Genomic DNA, 20903 nt, shown 5'->3' on the forward strand with positions numbered 1-20903 from the left:
CCCTTCCGTTAACCTGATTTTCAGAAGTGTTCCCTGCCCCATAGCAGAAAAAGTGGCTGCCTTGAATAGCCTCTAACTGTAGGGGCCGCCTCAAAACACGTGAACGGACCTCTTCAAATGTTATGACAACTGCACCATTTGAATGTGCACTACCTTTCATAGGTGTGCCAAAGTAAAAAAAATATGACAGCCACAGATGGCAAATGACAGTCAGAGCCATGTATATAAACCAGTCTTTAGTTAAAGTGATGCTGTACACAGCAACTGGAATAAAAGCTTTTTCACCCCACCCTTGCTGTGTGAGAAACAAGGCCACAAACACATTTCCTGGACTTCCGAGAGCATCTTCACAGTTTTCAAAGATGGGGGGCCAGGAGGAGCAACCCATCATTCAATATCCACCAGTTCCACTTCAAAGAAAAGTTTTGCATTTGGTGGAATTCTAAAGTATGCAAGTTAAGGAATTTGTTCTACGGTAGAAGTTACACTTGCAGAGTGGCAGTTCTGAAGAGAGTCGGAATGCAAAGTTCACAGGAATAGGAGGGGGAGGGAGGAACAAAATGTAGTAAGCATTTGCCAATTGTTGGTTGTTGTTACATATCCTATAATTAGCTGATGAAGACCTGCTATATAACATTCCCCCCTCCCCAAAGTTCCTCAAGTACATGATCTGTCTGATACAGAGTTGGCATCACCATCCCTTTAAATATTCAGTCAATGGAGAACACATAAGTACTTAAAACTAGATCGAGTTTGACTCTGTTCCAGAACAACTTCAGTTACAATTCCCAGCCACGGGACACGCCACATGGACTGGGCTGCAGCAAGCATTGTCACATGAAAGGGGAAGTGCAATGCTCTAGCCTGCCGCTTCGGTTCCTTATTTCCAGATCCTCTTGCCTCATCTTCAAACATCTTGGCACTGCCGTCATGCCCAATTTTAGGGATCACATTCTATTTGGCAGCACATAGGGATTCAATTGACCAACTTAGTGTCAGAGCTGTGCTTTGCCCTTGTGGAAAGGGTGCTGGCGATGCCTGCCATGCTGCAGGCATTTCTGCCCACTTGCATCCCATGCTCCCCAAAAATTATGCCATGATGGCTGTGCTCTCCCTCCACAGTTGGAGCAGCAGTGCTGGAGGCCACATCAGGAGAGAAGCCTCTTGTACTCAAATCCCGCTTGCAGGCTTCCCATTGGGGCATCTCTATAGGAGTATATTGTATTTTAAAATGGGGTTTCAGAGTTTTTAGGGGTTTTTGAATGTCTTATGTAGGTTTTTCAATTTCATTGTTCTGTATGGGACAATGACAATAAAGATATATCGTAACAAGCTGCTGGACTAGATGGGCCATTGGCCTGATCCAGTAGGTTCTGATGTTCTTACCTGCACTTGCCCCATGCTTAGACCTAGGGAATTCCTCACCAGCACCTGGCATTCTGAGCCAGAGAATTTTGCACACCCACATTTTCCATCAGATTAGTAGACTGCTCAGCGGCACACTTTGCAAGGATACTTGGCATCCGGCTGCCCTTTCTTCCCATAAGCCCATTCCGGTTCGATTTCCAGGTGAGCCTTCTCCCCTTTGCTCATGGTCAGCAGAGCTTCGTCCCACTGGGAAAAAACAAAACAAATCTACCTGAGAAACAGGCTGGAAGGAATGTTTTTGACCTGGGCTATTAGAAGATAAGCTGAAACAATAAGGGTGAGTGGAGCAAGTTCCCTCTGCTGGGTAAGTTAACGAACTCAGCAGGCTAAGACCTTTGTGTTTTGAGGAGGACTAGAGAGCCAGCCTTTTTAGGTTAAATGTTTTACAAGATGTCTGTCTTATTGAAAATATGGTTCAGATGAATTACTGCAAAATCATGTTTAATGAATGCATTCTAGTGCTTTTAAGATTATCAGAAAGGTAGAGACATACTGGTGCAGGATATGTAAAAAAAGGTAAAGGACCCCTGGATGGTTAAGTCCAGTCAAAGGCAACTATGGGGTTGCGGTGCTCATCTCGCTTTCAGGCCGAGGGTGCCAGCGTTTGTGCACAGACAATTTTCCGGGTCATGTGGTCAGCAGGACTAAACTGCTTCTGGCACACGGAGGACCGTGATGAGTGCCACAGCACATGGAAACGGCGTTTACCTTCCCGCCGAAGCAGGACCTATTTATCTACTTGTGCTGGCGTGCTTTCTAACTGCTAGGTTGGCAGGAGCAGGGACAGAGCAAAGGGAGCTCACTCCATCATGGGGATTCGAACCGCCGACCTTCCAGTCGGCAAGCCCAAGGCTCTGTGGTTTAGACCAAAGCACCACAGCTGTATACGAAGGAGAAGTGATGTCCATCCCACAAGTTTCTGCAGAAGAAGCCACCACTGTCATTGTCCCTACTGTTTGAGCCTCCTGCAAAATGCCAATTGGAAGGAAATAAACAACCCCTTTCTCTGCCTCTCTCTTCCTTAGGGGCTCATTAATACTGCTTCTATATTCTGCCCAAAGCACAACTGATATGACGGAAGCCATTTCTCCTCCTCCCTATTAGATAAAGGAATCAGTTTCCTATTCCCTGGAACCTTTTCAGGAAGCTGCAGCAAAAGCTTGCACCTTCTGCAGAAGATCACCCAAGGGCACATCTCCCTCCCTCTGCACACGCCACGGGAGTCAGGGAAGGGAGAGGTCAGGGACATCACAAGTTGCAGGTCTCGCTAGTAAGGCAAGCCACAACTTGTTGGCCACTGCACTTGTGAGATGTGACGACAGGTAGCCCAGGGAGTGCGGACAGGTAACAAAGGACATATAGAAACAGCCAAATAGTGAAATAAATAAATCCTGGCAATCCTTAAAACGGTATATACACTTCGGTATCTTAATGCCAATCATCCTAACCTGCGCTCAGGTAAAACATTTAACACCCCCACCTCCTCCCTCCATCTTGGTGGGCAGCATAAGCTGTTTCAATGGGCTCTGATGCCAAGACCACTGAGCACGGGAAAGGAAAATGATTTTTGTCAGATGTGCTGTGGAGGAAGGCTGACAGACAACATGCACCAGCTTCTCTTCTGGGAGGATTCAAGCAAATAGCCTGGCAGCTGCCTGGCAACAGGAGCTCCTCCCTGACGGATGGGCACAGGAGGTGGGAGGCCCAAAGACATCCTAGCTGCACCCACCCACCCTTCCGCTAGCATACTCACGCCTCGTATCACTTTCCCAACGCCGACTTTGAAGCTCAGTGGTTTTGCAGCTTTCTTTTTCTTTGAACCTGAAACGACACCAACATTCTGGAGCTCTTATCCCTCTCCCAGCTGGCTTCTCGCTCTACACCAGCCTCCCCCCACTTGGTGCGCTCCAGATGTTCTGGACTACAACTCCCCACCCGGAAAGTATCGCTGGTGGTCAAGGGCGATGAGAAAGTTTGCCTTCTGCCCAAAGGTCTCAAGGCAACTTAGATACAAAACAAATGTTGTAAACATGCAACAATAATACCAAAAGGTGGTCCCACTGAGCAAGAGTGATGTTTTGGGAATCCAAAACATCTGGAGGGCACTGCTTTGGGAAAGGATTCCTGAGGAGTCACCCACATTCCAGGTCACGCAAATTCACTAGGTAACTAGGGGGCAAGACTAGCCTGGTCACAAGCAGGCAGCCATTCCAACCAAGGAGTGGAGCTGTTTTGATAGCTGCTTAATGGCTACAAAACTCCCACCACTCTGCGTAACTGTCAAGAAAGGGGTTTCTCAGTCAAAGCCCAGTTTGCTAAATATTTAGTGTATAAAAGGAGCATGGAAGACTGAGAAACACTGCGATTTCCATCCCACTCTCCTTTGGAAGCCTGGTGGTGAAACCTCACGAGGGTCATCTCTGGCGCAAGATGCACTGGAAGGCAAGCGACATGTGAAACAGCTTCCGTCTACTATTATTTCAGGGCATTTTGCACTGAACAAACACTCCCTGAATTGTGCTTGAGAAAGAGACATCCGCACCATAGGAGCCAACTCCAGGGGGCCGTGGGTGCTTGGGCACCCACAATAATACAACTGTGGGGGCGGGGCACCCACAAAGTCATTGAGAAAAGCCAACACTACCTCTGAGGGAGAAGCAGTTCAGCTCTGCCATCCCCAGCCAACTAGCGAGGCACCCTTTTCCAGGCAGGGAGTGGGGGACTCAGACACGGAAAACATTGCCTCACTTGCTGTGGAGAGGAGGAGGAAGAGGAGCCACAGACGTTGGGTGTGTGACATCGCAAATCCACGTTGAGGGCAAGAGGGCACCCCTGATCTGCCCAAACACCCAGGTCTTTGGGTACAGTACATTTCTAGGCCAGAGGCCAAGCAGACATGCAGAGCAGGAAACGGGACCACAAGAAACACTTGCTTATACAGAGTCAGACCACTGGACCATCTAGGTCTGAATTGTCATCTATAGTGACAGGCAGCAGTGGTTCTCCAGGACTTCAGGAAGAAGTTCTGACTGTGCCCATGAGTGGTGTGTGTGTACATATTTGTATGTACATGTATCAACCCAGACACACTGAATACATCACATCGGCTACAATACTGTAAGTGGAACGCTGCTCATGGAATGGGACTCTGTTTCCTTCTCTCCACTGCAGCTCCTGGGAGAGCTGATGCTGAAGGTCAGGGACCCTCTAGAAACACATGGAACGTGACAGCATGTGGGCTGTAGATTGGGGGTGCAGGAGTAGGAAGAAATCACAGAAATCTCTTTTTCATTCAGAGACTCAAATCCATTCAGATCCAACCCATTTGTAAGAATGCAATATTTGATTCCCCAGTGCTAAACAGACCATGCCCTCGAGAATCCGTGGGGAATGCAAACTGGAATCCCCAGACGGGAAGAAAAAAATGCAAACTGCAGCCCAGAAGCAGAGGGTGTGGCCTTGTGCAAGACCCGTTCACTTCACAGGCAACACATCTGCTGCATCGTGTTCCCAGGAGATGCACAAGGCCACCACCTGGCTAAAGCTAGGCAGATCTGGGTCTAGTGAGTGACTAGGAACCACAAGTAGAAGCTGCCTTGGGTTCCATGGCAGAAGACAGGTGGGGTATAAATGAGAGAAAATGAAGCTGTGCCTTCAGTCACAGCTACTCTGGTCTTTAAAGCCCACAGCTTCCCCATCTCTGTGAAGAAGAGAAATGCCACCTTTTCTGAAGACTTACTTGTCTGAATATTACTATCGAAGACGGTTCCATCTTGCAGCTTCCCTGTATACCAACAGTGAACGACATCACCCTTTTTGGGAAAGTTGATTTTATCCCCCTTCTTCAGTACTGACTTTGTATATTTTGGGGGGCCCTGAAATGGGAAGAGGGAAGAAACAAGGGTCATGCTCCCGCTTTCACTGTTCCAAAAGGTACAGAAGTTGACCAAAGCATCGCACAAAAGACAATGAAGAAATGGCTTCAGAGGGCAGAAAGGAAAGACAGCCAACCATTAGCTCTGCTATTTAATATTAAAGCCCCGATATGACTGAACACAATGCTCCACACAGCTAGTAGATGAGATCACAAAATGATGTGCAGCCATGACCTACGCTGGACAACAGGGTGAAGGCTGCAATACTTACTATACACAGTTCCCTGGGAGTAAGCCCAAGAAATACAATGGGACTTATTTCTGTGAGGATGTGCGTCAGACTACGAAGTAAATCACTTAGGACTCTGTGGCTATGTTCAGGGAGGATCTTAAATTCTGAGCTCTTAGAATACGTGCTGAAGTCTGCCTGATTTAAGGTCGCCTGTCCAGAAAATGCTGCAACAGATCTGATAAATCTCCAAGGGAAGAGAGTTCCCTGGAGGAAATTGCAAATGGAACCGACAGCTGGTTCCAATCCAGATATTCAAACCCTTCATGAGGGTGTGAACTGAGACTTCTAGGCACACAGCTGCACTTTCTGGAGAGCAGTTCCCACGATTACAGCACTGCATTTTCTTGGTGAGGAAGATCCTGAAATTCTGAAGTGGCTCTTCTATGTCCAGAAGAGGTGCACCCCTCCTCCTGCACATTTTGCCTGCTCCCTTACATTCCTGCAAGGGCTGCCTCTTCCCACCAGCCAGAGTCTGCAAATCCTACCTGATTGTTCTCCTCACCTACCTCATCCACAGCTTCCTCAGGCTTCGTCTCCTTGGGCTTCTCCTCATCAATCTTGACATTTTTCACTTGCTCTGCTACATGCTCTGGACTCTCAGTACCCTTAAATCTCTAGAAAGAAAAGGTGTTACATCGGTGAAGAGATTCCTGTCCCAGAGGCATCTGGTTGGCCACTGTGAGAACAGGATGCTGGGTCAGGATGCCGTTGGCCTGATCCAGCAGACTCTTCTTACATACTCCTTGTAAAGGAAATACAATCCATATCATTTCGTATACCTTATAAAGGAAGGAAGCCGAGTCACACAGGCCACAGTGAGTTTTAACTTACAGGGAAAAGACTTATGGAAAATGCCACAAATCAGAGACCCTACAACACTGACTACCAAGCCAACAAGCAGACTCCACAAATGAGCACAGAAACACCGATGGCTGAGCTTCCTGGAAAGCTCCACCACCCTATACTGGGCCTTCATAGTCATTTGGTTAACTATATTGATCCACAGCAAATAATGACCAGGTTTTTAGAGAACTTAAGTAGGAGCTTGTATGGCAAAGGACATATTATCTCCCTCTCCCTACCATCAATGGCTACTGAAAATGGGTTTCATCTTAGTGATCCATCTCATAAAGGCTAGAGAGAGACACTGCGCCAAAAGGAGAGGCACTCCTAACCTGAATCAATCACCCTGCAACTGTTTCTTAATTTTGATTTTGTTAATTGTTGTAAGCTGCCCTAGAACCCGCTAGTGAAGGGCAGGTAATAAATTTGATTATTACGGACCTTAGCCACAAAGATTCTAGTAATAAGATCTGCTCAGACAAGGCAGGGTACCTACCTTGGTTTCAAAGAGCTCGTTATATGCCGTGATCAGCTGCTCCTTACTGGCCGTCTTGGCCACATTTTTAATCTGTCCTAGTAGTTTGTGCTCTGACAGGAACTAAAAGCAAAACCAAGAGCGTTAGTTCAATACCGGGAAAGAAAGGAGTCACGTCACTCTCCTGCCATGCAACTGGGATTATGGGAAGTGCATTTTACGGAGTGGAATACTCTGCTTGAACCAGACCACATCCAATGAATGAAATCAACTGACGCCTCTTCTTCCAACCAAGCTCAAAAATCTCATGTGGGCATTCGCAGGTAATACCTTGTGGCCACGCACTGGGGGTGAACTATAAACCCTGAACACAACCCAGTGGCGGCACAGGACAGAGAGTTAGTACTGGGGCCATGCTAATCTTCTCTGTATCATTCCAATTTTAGTATATGTGCTGTTCATGTATGCAACAACAGCGGCAAGAATTCTTCTAGCCAAAAAATGGAAACAAAAAGGACCAAGGAAAGAAGAGTGGCAGATGAAAATGACGGACTTTGCAGAACTGGCGAAGCTGACGGGGGAAATCTGAAACTAGCGTGATCAAGTATTCCAAATGGACTGGAGTAAATTTGTATGCTATTTAAGAATACAGTCATACCTCGGGTTACAGCTGCTTCAGGTTGTGTCTTTTCGGGTTGTGGACTGCCGAAACCCCGAAGTACCGGAACGGGTTACTTCCGGGTTTCGGTGGTTGCGCATGTGTAGAAGCGCTAAATCGCGCTTTGCGCATGCGCAGAATCGCAACCCGTGTGTGCGCAGATGCAGGTTGCGAACGTGCATCCCGCACGGATCACATTCACAACCCAAGCATCCACTGTATTGTAAGCAATTAACAACACTAGTAGGGTTGTCTGAAGACTTGTAATGAGAAATTTTCTGTTTATATAAATTTTGAGATATTTTGCAATGTGTGCAATTATAATTGGAAAACGTACAAAATGCTATAATATGGAGGTTAATAAAGAAAGCCATGAGGCTAAAGAGCCACAGAGGTAAAGTGGATAATAATGATGTGAATATACGTTATTACAGTGGTACCTCGGGTTACATACGCTTCAGGTTACAGACTCCACTAACCCAGAAATAGTACCTCGGGTTAAGAACTTTGCTTCAGGATAAGAACAGAAATCGGGCTCCAGCGGCGCGGCAGCAGCAGGAGGCCCCATTAGCTAAAGTGGTGCTTCGGTTTAAGAACAGTTTCAGGTTATGTACGGACCTCCGGAACGAATTAAGTACTTAACCCGAGGTACCACTGTAAATGGGTAATTAATAAAAATTATAATAATAAAAAAGGAAAGAGTCAGTGCTGCCCTTGCGATCCCCCTCCCCACCCAGCTGCAGGAATCAGTTACAGATGAAAGCAAAGGCGACTCCATTTGCCAGCGCAGATCCATGAACATAAGGAAGCTGCTTTGCCCAGAGTCAGACCCATTGTTGTCTACTCTGACCGGCAGCAGCAGCAGCCCGCAAGGGTTTTGGGAACCTTCCCAGCCGCCTCAGGCCTTCTGCCTGCAAAGGGGACACAGGGGACTTGGTCCCTTCGTTTCTTTTTGGGGGTGATCTTTATTTTACAATTAGAAAAGGAGGGAAGCTTTGAATGCCGCACAAAGACGAAAGAAGAGGGGCAGGTGAAAATGCTGGACTTTGCTGACGGGGAAAATCCGAAACCAGCATGATCAAGCATTCCAAAAAGACTAGAGTAAATTCATACAATATTTGAAAGATAACTGAATTGGAATTGAATTGAAAGATCAATTAACAACGCTAGTAGGGTTACCTGAAGACTTGTAATGAGAATTTTTTTACCTTTCTATATTTATTTAAATTTTGAGGTATTTAGTAATGAGTTATATTAGAACTGGAAAATATATCCAATGCTGTGCTAGAAAGGTGAGCTTTGAAAGCCAGGAGGCGGGAGGGAAGGAAGGCGACAGGCTCTGAGGAGCCAAGGAAGTAAAGTGGATCATAATAATGATGCGAATATCTATGTTTAAATGGAAAATTAATGCAAATTATTTGAGTGCCCCACAATGAGCAAGAGCCATTGGGCGGTGGGAGGCAGGGGCGGGCAGGCTCCACTGCAGGGGGTTGGGCTGGATGACCTTCGGGGGGCCCCGTCCACCCTTGCGATTCAGCTCCGTGGATAAGCGCGCGACATGGAGGCGCTGGCGGGACCCGCGCGTTCAGACGTTCTCCCCGCACGCGTGTCGGGCGGGAGGCGGCCCCGCCCGCTCCTCGCGTGTCTCCCGCCCTAGTCCAGAGAGAGAGAGGCTGCGGCGGCCTCTCCGCCCGACACGCGTCTCCCCGCGACCGTGTGAAGGGAGGCCGAGCGGGCGCCCACCTTGTGCGCCGCCTGCTCCTGCAGGAAGCGGACGATCTCCTTCTTGGGCAGGGCGTCTCCGCGGAGCTCCTCGGGGCTCCAGGGCCGCGCCGGGGCCGCCATGGCCTCGCCTCCTCACACCAGCCAGCGCTCCCTCACGAAGCCGGGACTACATTTCCCAGCGCGCCCGCGGGCGCCTTGCGACGCCGCTTCGCCCGCTCGGCATGCTGGGAAATGTAGTCCGCGCGGGGTGGGCAGAGACCGGCCGGCCAATGGCAGAGCCTCTTAAGGGGCCCCCGGTGCATGCTGGGTAGGGCTCGCGGCTGCTGCGGCGGCTGCTGTTTGTGCAGCTCTGCGCTCTCTGCAGAAGTCCATAGATATATAATAGATAGAGGGGGCTGCGAGGGAGACGGGATGCGTCAAAAGGAAAATAAATGGATATCTATAGGAAGCTTTGCATCCATGTAACGTTTTTATGGGTGACTGTGCATTGTTGTGATATTTCCTTTAAGTTGTTCGTTGTTCCTTCAGTTTTTTGTAAACCGTTTAAGCGACATTTTTAATATGTTAAATGGTATGGAAATTATATTTTGTTGTTTAGTCGTTTAGTCATGTCTGACTCTTCGTGACCCCCTGGACCAGAGCACGCCAGGCCCTCCTGTCTTCCACTGCCTCCCGCAGTTTGGTCAAACTCATGCTGGTAGCTTCGAGAACACTGTCCAACCATCTCGTCCTCTGTCATCCCCTTCTCCTTCTGCCCTCCATCTTTCCCAACATCAGCGTCTTTTCCAGGGAGTCTTCTCTTCTCAGGAGGTGGCCAAAGTCTTGGAGCCTCAGCTTCAGGATCTGTCCTTCCAGTGAGCACTCAGGGCTGATTTCCTTAAGAATGGATAGGTTTGATCTTCTTGCAGTCCATGGGACTCTCCAGAGTCTCCTCCAGCACCATAGTTCAAAAGCATCCATTCTTCGGCAATCAGCCTTCTTTATGGTCCAGCTCTCACTTCCATACCATCACTACTGGGAAAACCATAGCTTTAACTATACGGACCTTTGTTGGCAAGGTGACGTCTCTACTTCTCAAGATGCTGTCTAGGCCTGTCATTGCCCTTCTCCCAAGAAGCAGGGGTCTTTTAATTTCGTGGCTGCTGTCACCATCTGCAGTGATCATGGAGCCCAAGAAAGTAAAACCTCTCACTGCCTCCATTTCTTCCCCTTCTATTTGCCAGGAGGTGATGGAACCAGTGACCAGGATCTTCGTTTTTTTGATGTTGAGCTTCAGACCATATTTTGCGCTCTCCTCTTTCACCCTCATTAAAAGGTTCTTTAATTCCTCCTCACTTTCTGCCATCAAGGTTGTGTCATCTGCATATCTGAGGTTGTTGATATTTCTTCCGGCAATCTTAATTCCAGCTTGGGATTCATTCAGCCCAGCCTTTCGCATGATATATTCTGCATATAAATTAAATAAGCAGGGAGGCAAAATACAGCCTTGTCGTACTCCTTTCCCAATTTTGAACCAATCAGTTGTTCCATATCCAGTTCTAACTGTAGCTTCTTGTCCCACATAGAGATTTCTCATGGATACACACACACACACACACACACACACACACTGGCCCATGTGGACAATTAATAATGCACGATCAGTAACTGATATTTGTTTTTAAAAATTTCAACTGTTTTTATTTTATAGTTTTGCTTTCATGGGTGTAAGCCACTCTGCTGTATTTTTTATGACACAGCGGTATGCAAATATATAAAAAAAAATTATAGTGTAAACCATCCTGTGATCCTTGGATAAATGACGGTATATAAATTTAATTTATAAAAATAGCAGTTTCCCTGTTTCATTTAGTTTTGCTTTGACAGGTGATAACAGCAACTCCTCTGAAATTTATTGAAATGGGTAACAGTAACAGCACTCCCACCAGAGCAGTAAAAAGCATTCTAGCGCTGACCCTTCGCTGTACAGTTATTTCAGATATGCATTACATCTCTTGCAAATGCCACAAGGCTGCTAGTTTTCTCTTTTGCTGGAGAAGCTGAAGGGAGAGGAAAATAATTCACTTGGGTTATGTTGTGGGACCTCTGATCTTGCAAAGTTTCCAGCCAAAGATATTTTACTTGGCTCCCCCTTTAGGCTTGATAATCCGGTCCTTTCCCTGGCACTGGAACTTCCCACTTCCTTTCCCTCCTCCTGGAGACTGGTCACGAGACAAAGCTGCTCTTATACAAAGAACAAAGAACTATATAAAAAATAAATAAAATTGTCCAGTAGCACCTTAGAGACCAACTAAGTTTGTTCTTGGTATAAGCTTCCGTGTCCATGCACACTTATTCAGATACTTCAGAATAACTAGTTCATGCTCTTCCCACCAGAATAACCATGCATACCAAAGGAGGGAGTATGACAGCCTGTCTGTCTTCTCTTGAAGAAAGGAGTTGTAGCAGTTGTGGACTGAAGAGGAATTTCCACATCTGCTTTCCTGACTGCAGGACAAATTGTCCTTTTGTTCTGTTGGATAGATATAAAAGGTCTCCCCTGACCAAGAGAGAGGGTCATACCTTTTAAATTACTAGCTTTCTAGGTTGCTGGTGTAATAAACGTAAATCTGCCCTTATTCCCTTATGGGGGACACAAGAGCCCTTATAGAGTCCTTTGCAGGTTCTCCATCGGTCGGAGAAAATAACAGAGGCCAACCAGAGAATATTGAGAAGCAAAGCAGCTCCTAAGCCTGATCTTTATTGAACTGTTGCAACAGGGTGCTCCCCTCACACACAGGAAAGGAGGAGGACCCAGAACAAAGGTGTGCCCGCCCTTATATAGAAATTTTTAATTGCCCGCCCTGGAGTCCAAGACCACCCCCAGAAACATCATACCTACATCACAGAAAGGGTGGTCTACAGCAGAAATCTGAGTGCCTTGTTTATCTCCTGTCATTCTTTGCCTCCTGTCTGGCAGGTTACCTATTAATGCTTACTTGATTGGAGACCCTGGGGAGCCTGGCCAGTCTTTTGTAATGACAAATACTTAGTTCCTGAGCCAGGTCACAGGCTCACCCTATTCATACACAGACATACCCTTAAGACAGGATTTGTGAAGGAAAAGACAATGGGGAGGTTTTTCCATTTTCCTTGACCTTGCAGAAAAATCATTTGGTCAGTTTGGGAGTCAAAATGGTTCCAGGGCTGCTTTCCTGTGCTGCTTCAGACATGTGGTTTATATATTTATGTACGTGTTTGCTTGGTACATTTATGAACATTTATTATATATATAAGACCTTAGATTTTTTTATTTCACTGGTTAGCTGCACCTTTTGGTACCCAAGTGGGAAACAAAATTCTGTGATGATTTGTAAAAACTCGATAATTCAGTCTGGCAGGTAGCACCTAGACTCTGTAACTCCCTGCCTATTAATGTCAAACAGGTGCCTCCACTGTCCTCTTTTCGGTGCCTCCACTGTACATAGAATCAAAGAACTGGTGGAGATGGAAGGGACCCAAGGGCCATCTAGTCCAGCCCCATGCACTTCTGGGATTTCAGACCTTGGTCACCCATCCAATTCGAAACCATGCTGGTCCCTGCTTATCTGGCAAGGCAAAAACAAAAACAAAACAAAATAGGATAAGATAAAACATAAATTACTGATAGATAGTAAGGAAAGAGGGGGATTTGCCTTGCCAGACTTGGTTTATTTGGAAATTTTTTTTTGTGTGTGTGTGTGTTTTATTTGGTATGTGCAATTTTTGTCGTGTTGGAAAATCAATAAAAAGCAAATTTTAAAAAAGAACAACTATTACATATTTTTTTTAAAGAAGAGAGTGAAAGTTCATATGATTTTTACTTTGTTTCAGCCTACTCTCTTGCCGCTTCAAACTCCCGTACCTTTCAATTTACGGCTGTCCATTACCTTCCTGATATTGCTTTATCTTTCTTGCAAACCGCTTCGAGGCTTTTATTTCTTCATGGAAAATATGTCTATTAATAAATATGTCTATCACAAACCAAATGGAGCCACTGGCATTAGTTCAGAAGCTCTGATTGCTTCAGAAAATGATTGATACGCTGATATCTCATAAAATATCAGCATACAGCAATGTAAGAACCATTAGAAACAGTACTAAACCATCGTTAAAACGACCGGATATCCCAGAATTTTTCCAGCAACTGCACAGGCGTAAAAAGGAACTGGGGAGATTCTGGCTTCGAGGCTTCATTGAAATCAAGCTGGGTCGGGAAACGGACGGCGTCACGATGCGCTCGGCGCATGCGCGCGGCGAAAGCCCTCCCGGGTTCCCCTTCACCACGTGAGCCTCTGGGGAAACCCCGCCCAGGCGGCCCTCCGGCCAATCAGGGCGCGCAGCCGGTGATGGCGCGGCTTTTTGAGGGCGGCCGAGCGGCCGTTTCAAGATGGCGGCTGCTCCGCCCGCCGCTGCCTGAGGGGAGCTGCTCGTGAGGGGAAGGCGGCGGCGGCGGCGGCGGCATGAGGGGCGGCGGCCGGGGCGACCGGCAAGCGACGCTCTTCCAGGTGTGGGGGACGCCGCCGGCCGCGGCGCCCGAAGAAGCAGCAGCCGCGGAGGAGGCGCCTCCCCCCTGTCCGGTGGGCTTCGCGGGCGGCGCGGCGGGCTCGGTGTGGCTGTTCCCGGCGGGCGCCGGGGTGGAGGAGCGCGGCTACCAGGCCCGGGCGGCGCGGGCGGCGCTCTTCCAGAACACGCTGCTGTGCCTGCCCACCGGGCTGGGCAAGACCCTGGTGGCGGCCGTGGTGCTGGGCAACTTCTACCGCTGGTTCCCCGGAGGGAAGGCGCTCTTCCTGGCGCCCACCAAGCCCCTGGTCGCCCAGCAGAGGGAGGCCTGCGCCGCCCTCATGGCCATCCCCGCCGCCCACATGGCCGCCCTCACCGGTGAGGGAGAAGGGGGGAGACCGGCAATTACTATTATTATTGTCATTATTAGTTATTATATAGAGGAGGGGGGGGGGTAAGCCCAAGGGTGGTCCTCCTCACAGGACCCAGGAATTACTATTACTATTATTGTCACTGGTATTATTACTGTTATTATTATTATTATGAGTGTCTGGAGGCGGTTGGAGGATGGATGGCGGCCTACAGATTGAGGTTGAATCCCGACAAGACAGAAGTATTGTTTTTGGGGGACAGGGGGCGGGTGGGTGTGGAGGATTCCCTGGTCCTGAATGGGGTAACTGTGCCCCTGAAGGACCAGGTGCGCAGCCTGGGAGTCATTTTGGACTCACAGCTGTCCATGGAGGCGCAGGTTAATTCTGTGTCCAGGGCGGCTGTCTACCAGCTCCATCTGGTACGCAGGCTGAGACCCTACCTGCCCGCAGACTGTCTCACCAGAGTGGTGCATGCTCTAGTTATCTCCCGCTTGGACTACTGCAATGCTCTCTACGTGGGGCTACCTTTGAAGGTGACCCGGAAACTACAACTAATCCAGAATGCGGCAGCTAGATTGGGGACTGGGAGCGGCCGCCGAGACCACATAACACCGGTCCTGAAAGACCTACATTGGCTCCCAGTACGTTTCCGAGCACAATTCAAAGTGTTGGTGCTGACCTTGAAAGCCCTAAACGGCCTCGGTCCAGTATACCTGAAGGAGCGTCTCCACCCCCATCATTCTGCCCGGACACTGAGGTCCAGCGCCGAGGGCCTTCTGGCGCTTCCCTCCCTGCGAGAAGCCAAGTTACAGGGAACCAGGCAGAGGGCCTTTTCGGTGGTGGTGCCCGCCCTGTGAAACTCCTTCCCTTCACATATCAAGGAGATAAAGAGCTACCAGACTTTTAGAAGACATTTGAAGGCAGCCCTGTTTAGGGAAGCTTTTAAGGTTTAATAGATTATTGTATTTTAGTGTTTTGTTGGAAGCCGCCCAGAGTGGCTGGGGAAACCCAGCCAGATGGGCAGGGTACAAATAAGTGGCTTTATTATTTATAATACAGAGGCGGGTGGGTGAGCCCAAGGATGGCCCTCCTCACAGGTCCCAGGAATTACTATAGTTATTGTTGTTGATATTACTGTTACTGTTATTATTAATTCAGTTAAACTCTGACCAATTTAATTATGCAATAACGTGGCAGTGGCCCAGAGGGCCACAATAAATATGATAATGTGTAGCCCTGGAAATCCTTGAGTTCGCTTCTAATAGAGAAGTTATGGCAACCTGTTGCTTTATGAAACCCATGATTTTGCAAGTTTCCTCCCCCCAAAATTGGGGCAGAAATGTAGCTAATATGTGATTCACAAAGATACATCTGTAAGCTAAAACATAAGTTGCTACATGGTGCAAATGGCTGCACGAAACACGGGTTCCCAACATGCACACTAACACAATGTAACAGAACACGGTGGGAATCAGAACTTAATCAGCAGAAATTGTGCGTGTGTGTTAAACATGAAGTGAGGTAATGATGTGTTTGATTGGTGAAAAATGAAATACTTTGCCTGGACCACCGGGTGGGGTTGCAGTTTTGCAGAACGATCTGACTGTAACCTATTGCTTTGCAATAAACAACATTGGACTCTTAACTCCTCACGCTTCTGAGTTTTATTGGAATAAACTCAGGAGATAAGCTATTTTCTGGCTTACAACAATAATAGTAATAATGAACAGTGGGGGTTAGAAGCCTAATAATAATAAAACATTTACAGTGGTACATCGGGTTAAGTACTTAATTCATTCTGGAGGTCCAATCTTAACCTGAAACTGTTCTTAACCTGAAGCACCACTTTAGCTAATGGGGCCTCCCGCTGCTGCTGTCGCGCCGCCGGAACACGATTTTATTCTCATCCTGAAGCAAAGTTCTTAACCTGAAGCACTATTTCTGGGTTAGCGGAGTCTGTAACCTGAAACGTATGTAACCCGAGGTACCACTGTATTCCCCTGACGGGCTCAAGGCAGTTTATGGATAAAATTAAGAACAGCTAAAAACTTGGGGAGGGGGAAGCAATCTTTTTTTTTTCAAAGGCAGTTAAACATTCCTGTGGCACCTGTCTGTCTCTGGAGACAGTGGAGGAATAAAAGAAAGTGGTTGGAGAGTTGCAGCACCTGTCATGGCTTTAGAGGCTGATGCAGGAGAGACACGCTTGGGGCAGAGGAAGGCGTACAGTTGCGCTCCTGCAGATGCACCAGGGCGTTTCTTCTCCCCGCTCCTCCCAGCGGTCATTCCTCCTCTGCTCACTGCTGTGGATGCAGGACCTGGTGGTTTTCAGGCACTGCAGAGGTAGACAAGGGAATCTCGGCTAAAAAAACAACCAAAGAATTATAGAGCTGGAAGGGATTTCCCTTGGCCAGATTTAGTTCTAGGGCAGTTCACAATAAGCATCTGCACCAATGTCTTCCTTTCACATGTGACATGTGCCATATTTTGCCTTTTACTCCAAGATGCTCCAACATGGAAAACTGGTCTCTGGCTAGAAATGTAAGGACTCCTTTGTTTGTTTTGGACCCTTTGTTTTAAGTGTAAGAATGGATCTGTTGGCAGCAAACACTGCTGAAGCGTGGCCTCTCTGTGAATCGCCAGTGAAACCATAGTGGGGTTTTACTGGCCCTTGTGGTCTCTTCCAACTCTATGATTTAGGTGCCTTTCTAAATGCTTGCTTGTGTTGTTTCAGGAGGTACTCAAGTGGCTGATCGGAAAGAAATCTGGCAAAATAAGAGGGTTTTCTTTCTTACGCCTCAGATAATGGCAAATGACCTTTCCCGTGGAGTGTGTCCTGCAGTGAAAATTAAATGTCTGGTTATTGATGAAGCCCACAGAGCTCTTGGAAATCATGCTTATTGTCAGGTAGGGTGACTGTTTGCAACTTGAAACATAAATTTTTAACTATAAATTTAGATCTGTGGTAAGGGGTTTTATTATGACTTTCTGAGGATTTATGTATGTCACATCCTTACTTTAAAAGTGATATCAAAAATGCCATGAAGCAAGGGGTTCAAGAAAACATTTTAGTTGCTGTTAATTTTGTTAAAACTAACCAGTTCCCAGCCTAGTTGGTTCCTGACTGAATAATGGCTGAATTTTTTTGAGACTCCAAGTAATCCATTCTGAACAAGTGGAAGAGTAGTGGGGAAATGAAGTTTGTCTCCTGAAAGGTTGTTTTTAACTTGAAGTCTTTCATATGCTGTACTATGCAGAAAAAAGCACTGTTCTTTTGGGTTTTCTTATTGCAATATTTACAAGAAGTTTAACAGCAGAAGTAGCAGATGGATGCCTGTCTTGTGCCTCTAGATGGCTCTGAGGTCCTGTGATTTAACTGGGAAGCAAAAGCTAGCTGTCTCAATCCCCACTTCACAGGTCACAGTAAACAAGCAGAGCATTGCAATCAACGTGGCTTTCTGTGCTGCTGGTCTCTTTCTCTTAGCATATAGAAGAAACCAGCCATGAACCCTGGATTAGCGTTGCATCCAAGCCAGGAGATTTTGTTTGTTCTTCCCAACCCCCCCCCCCCCATGCCAGAAACAGTAAGCCAATGAAAAATAAATAAAATTCTGCTCTAGATGAGCTTTTGGTGTGAACTAGGAGGCCTTTCGCATGTCATTTGGGAGCCTGTCTTGTTGAAATTTGTTTTTCAGATACAGTAGCATAACAGTGACGATGAAAACTATTTCTTTCTCCAGGTTGTGAAAGAATTATGCAAATATACGCGGCAGTTCCGTATTTTGGCTCTAAGTGCCACTCCTGGCAGTGACACAAAGGTAATTCATGTCCTGTTAATCCAAGGACCTGGGGATGAAGGGGCTTGCTTTGGCATCCCATGCCCGTTTAAAATGTGGCTCTTTTTAGGAGGAGGGCGTTATTGGGTTGTTTTTATTTTGATTATATATTTTGTGGTTTTTATGTTGGATCTTTTCTGTGAGCTGCCCTGAGACATCTGGGTATAGGGCGGTATATAAATTCAATAAGTAAATAAATCTCGCTGAAGCCCCCAGTCAGCTGGTGTTCCACTTGCACCTTCAGTGGCACCTCTGAATGCCAGCTGCTGGGAATTGTGAGTTGGGAGAGTGCTTCTGTCCTGCTCAAGGCCTTTGGGACAACTGGTTGGCGGGTGTGAGAACAGGATGCTGGACTTGTGTCCTTGTGATAATACTATTAATCTAACCTAGGGATGTAAATGTTACATGATATCCTGCAGGCCTGTGCAACAGCTCAACAACTTCGGTCCTTCTTTCCAAAAAAAGCTCAACTCTGGTCCTTCCAATGGGTAGATCACTGCCAGTTTACTTATAGTAGGAGCAGATCTCAGTCTCTTGGAAGTTGGACACCTCTCATACAGTGTAATATACAGAAATTGAATTCATAGAATCATAGAATAGAATCATAGAGTTGGAAGAGACCACAAGGGCCATCGAGTCCAACCCCCTGCCAAGCAGGAAACACCATCAGAGCACTCCTGACATATGGTTGTCAAGCCTCTGCTTAAAGACCTCCAAAGAAGGAGACTCCACCACACTCCTTGGCAGCAAATTCCACTGTCAAACAGCTCTTACTGTCAGGAAGTTCTTCCTAATGTTTAGGTGGAATCTTCTTTCTTGTAGTTTGGATCCATTGCTCCGTGTCTACTTCTCTGGAGCAGCAGAAAACAACCTTTCTCCCTCCTCTATGTGACATCCTTTTATATATTTGAACATGGCTGTCATATCACCCCTTAACCTCCTCTTCTCCAGGCTAAACATGCCCAGCTCCCTTAGCCGTTCCTCATAAGGCATCGTTTCCAGGCCTTTGACCATTTTGGTTGCCCTCCTCTGGACACGTTCCAGTTTGTCAGTGTCCTTCTTGAACTGTGGTGCCCAGAACTGGACACAGTACTCCAGGTGAGGTCTGACCAGAGCAGAATACAGTGGCACTATTACTTCCCTTGATCTAGATGCTATACTCCTATTGATGCAGCCCAGAATTGCATTGGCTTTTTTAGCTGCCACGTCACACTGTTGGCTCATGTCAAGTTTGTGGTCAACCAAGACTCCTAGATCCTTTTCACATGTACTGCTCTCAAGCCAGGTGTCCCCCATCTTGTATTTGTGCCTCTCATTTTTTTTGCCCAAGTGCAATACTTTACATTTCTCCCTGTTAAAGTTCATCTTGTTTGTTTTGGCCCAGTTCTCTAATCTGTCAAGGTCGTTTTGAAGTGTGATCCTGTCCTCTGGGGTGTTAGCCACCCAGAATTGAATTGAATTGAAATACTTTATTGTCACTTATACAACTTGTATACAGTGAGGTTACTCGAGCAACCCCACTCAGCTCTCTTAGTCTTAATTCCCTTCGTTTACTGACGCACACCCACCAAACCCCAAAGTCAGTAGCCCTGTTGTTATCTTTTCATTCTGCAGCCTAAAAGCCCAGGGATAGAAGCTGTTCTTTACCCTGTCGGTGCGACTAATCAGGCTTCTACATCTTCTGCCCGAGGGCAGATCAAGGAGATCAAGAAAGTACTATAATAATGTATAGTATATACATTAAACTACAGTGCTACCTCTGGTTGTGAATGGGATCCGTTCCGGAGGTCCGTCTGGATCCCGAGGTTTTCGCAACCTGAGGATCACTGTTACATGCATGCGCGCGGTGGTAGACCGCTTCTGCGCATGTGTGCGGGGGGTGCAAAACACTTCCGGGTTTGCCGCTTTTGTAACCTGAAGTTTCCATTACCCAAGGGCAGCGTAACCCGAGGCGCTACTGTATGCCCGATTTTTACTGTGCTAACATGATGCTAAGTAAAATACAGCCAGATGGTGACTTTTTACCATTTCCTTGCAGGCTGTGCAGCAAGTTATTTCCAACCTGCTGATTTCACACATAGAACTATGTGCTGAAGATTCTCCCGATATCCAGCCTTACACTCACCAGCGGCAGGTTGAAAAATGCGTTGTTCCACTTGGGAAGGAGCTGGCTGAAGTTCGTAATGCTTACATCAAGGTGAGTCAGGAACTTCGTATTGAGTGGGTAAGAATGGCAGCAGGCAGGACTTCAGAGCAGAAATGGTGGTGAAACACTTGTTGAAAGCAGCTTGTTTTTATTCTTCTAAAGAGGTGTCTTCATTTGTTCTGTGAAACAGAAGGTCAGCTTCGCTTTTGTAACGGGATTTGTTTTTGGATTTGTTTTCCAAGTGCTGCTTTAATCTTTCAAAAATGTCACTGGTACCTGATCATGATGGTTGTTTTTAGTCTCTCACTAAATGACATCTGGGGACGCGGGTGGCGCTGTGGGTAAAAGCCTCAGCGCCTAGGGCTTGCCGATCGAAAGGTCGGCGGTTCGAATCCCCGCGGCAGGGTGCGCTCCCGTCGTTCGGTCCCAGCGCCTGCCAACCTAGCAGTTCGAAAGCACCTTCGGGTGCAAGTGGATAAATAGGGACCGCTTACCAGCGGGAAGGTAAACGGCGTTTCCGTGTGCGGCTCTGACTCGCCAGAGCAGCGATGTCACGCTGGCCACGTGACCCGGAAGTGTCTCCGGACAGCGCTGGCCCCCGGCCTCTTGAGTGAGATGGGCGCACAACCCCAGAGTCTGTCAAGACTGGCCCGTACGGGCAGGAGTACATTTACCTTTATAAATGACATCTGAGTGGACGATTCTAGTGTTGGCTTCCTTGTAAGAATGCAGTGAA

General features: G+C 47.2%; 2 protein-coding genes and 1 pseudogene across 7 annotated transcripts in view; 1 reads left to right on the forward strand and 2 right to left on the reverse strand.

Moving 5' to 3' along the window:
* Nucleotides 1-217: 217 nt before the first annotated feature.
* FKBP3 (FKBP prolyl isomerase 3) lies at nucleotides 218-9473 on the reverse strand. 2 transcript variants are annotated; one of them, XM_028708055.2, is made up of 7 exons: nucleotides 9315-9472; nucleotides 6935-7036; nucleotides 6102-6209; nucleotides 5168-5303; nucleotides 3182-3249; nucleotides 1517-1614; nucleotides 218-442 (listed from the first exon to the last, which is right to left on the reverse strand). In XM_028708055.2, exons 1-7 carry the CDS (start codon nucleotides 9414-9416, stop codon nucleotides 388-390), a joined length of 669 nt encoding a protein of 222 aa, XP_028563888.2. In that variant the 5' UTR covers nucleotides 9417-9472; the 3' UTR covers nucleotides 218-387. The 2 variants fall into 2 exon arrangements, with proteins under 2 accessions (XP_028563888.2, XP_077790421.1); XM_077934295.1 differs by lacking the exon at nucleotides 3182-3249 and having other exon boundaries at nucleotides 9315-9473.
* Nucleotides 7314-7383, reverse strand: LOC144325722 (U6 spliceosomal RNA; annotated as a pseudogene).
* A 4197-nt stretch (nucleotides 9474-13670) lies between the features above and the next one.
* The window catches only part of FANCM (FA complementation group M), a 50876-nt gene continuing 43643 nt past the window's right edge, over nucleotides 13671-20903 (forward strand). The window contains exons 1-4 of one of the 5 annotated variants that reach the window (XM_077924622.1): nucleotides 13671-14195; nucleotides 16920-17092; nucleotides 17926-18003; nucleotides 20060-20218. In XM_077924622.1, coding sequence (XP_077780748.1) covers nucleotides 13778-14195; nucleotides 16920-17092; nucleotides 17926-18003; nucleotides 20060-20218 — 828 coding nt within the window. In that variant the 5' untranslated portion in view covers nucleotides 13671-13777. Of the gene's footprint in view, nucleotides 14196-16919; nucleotides 17093-17925; nucleotides 18004-20059; nucleotides 20219-20903 lie in introns of those variants that run through there. The other 4 variants (XM_077924528.1, XM_077924604.1, XM_077924554.1 and 1 more) reach the window with 4 other exon arrangements.

The sequence above is a fragment of the Podarcis muralis genome, chromosome 1 (assembly GCF_964188315.1).
Source record: "Podarcis muralis chromosome 1, rPodMur119.hap1.1, whole genome shotgun sequence".
NCBI classification, from domain to species: Eukaryota; Metazoa; Chordata; class Lepidosauria; order Squamata; family Lacertidae; genus Podarcis; species Podarcis muralis.

Coding starts and splice junctions, on each gene's coding strand:
- FKBP3 (XM_028708055.2), bottom strand. CDS start 9,416: ATGGCGGCCCCGGCGCGGCCCTGGAGCCCCGAGGAGCTCCGCGGAGAC. Junction 6,210..6,934: donor ACGAGCTCTTTGAAACCAAG/GTAGGTACCCTG, acceptor TTTTCTTTCTAG/AGATTTAAGGGTACTGAGAG. Junction 5,304..6,101: donor CTGAGGAAGCTGTGGATGAG/GTAGGTGAGGAG, acceptor TTCCCATTTCAG/GGCCCCCCAAAATATACAAA.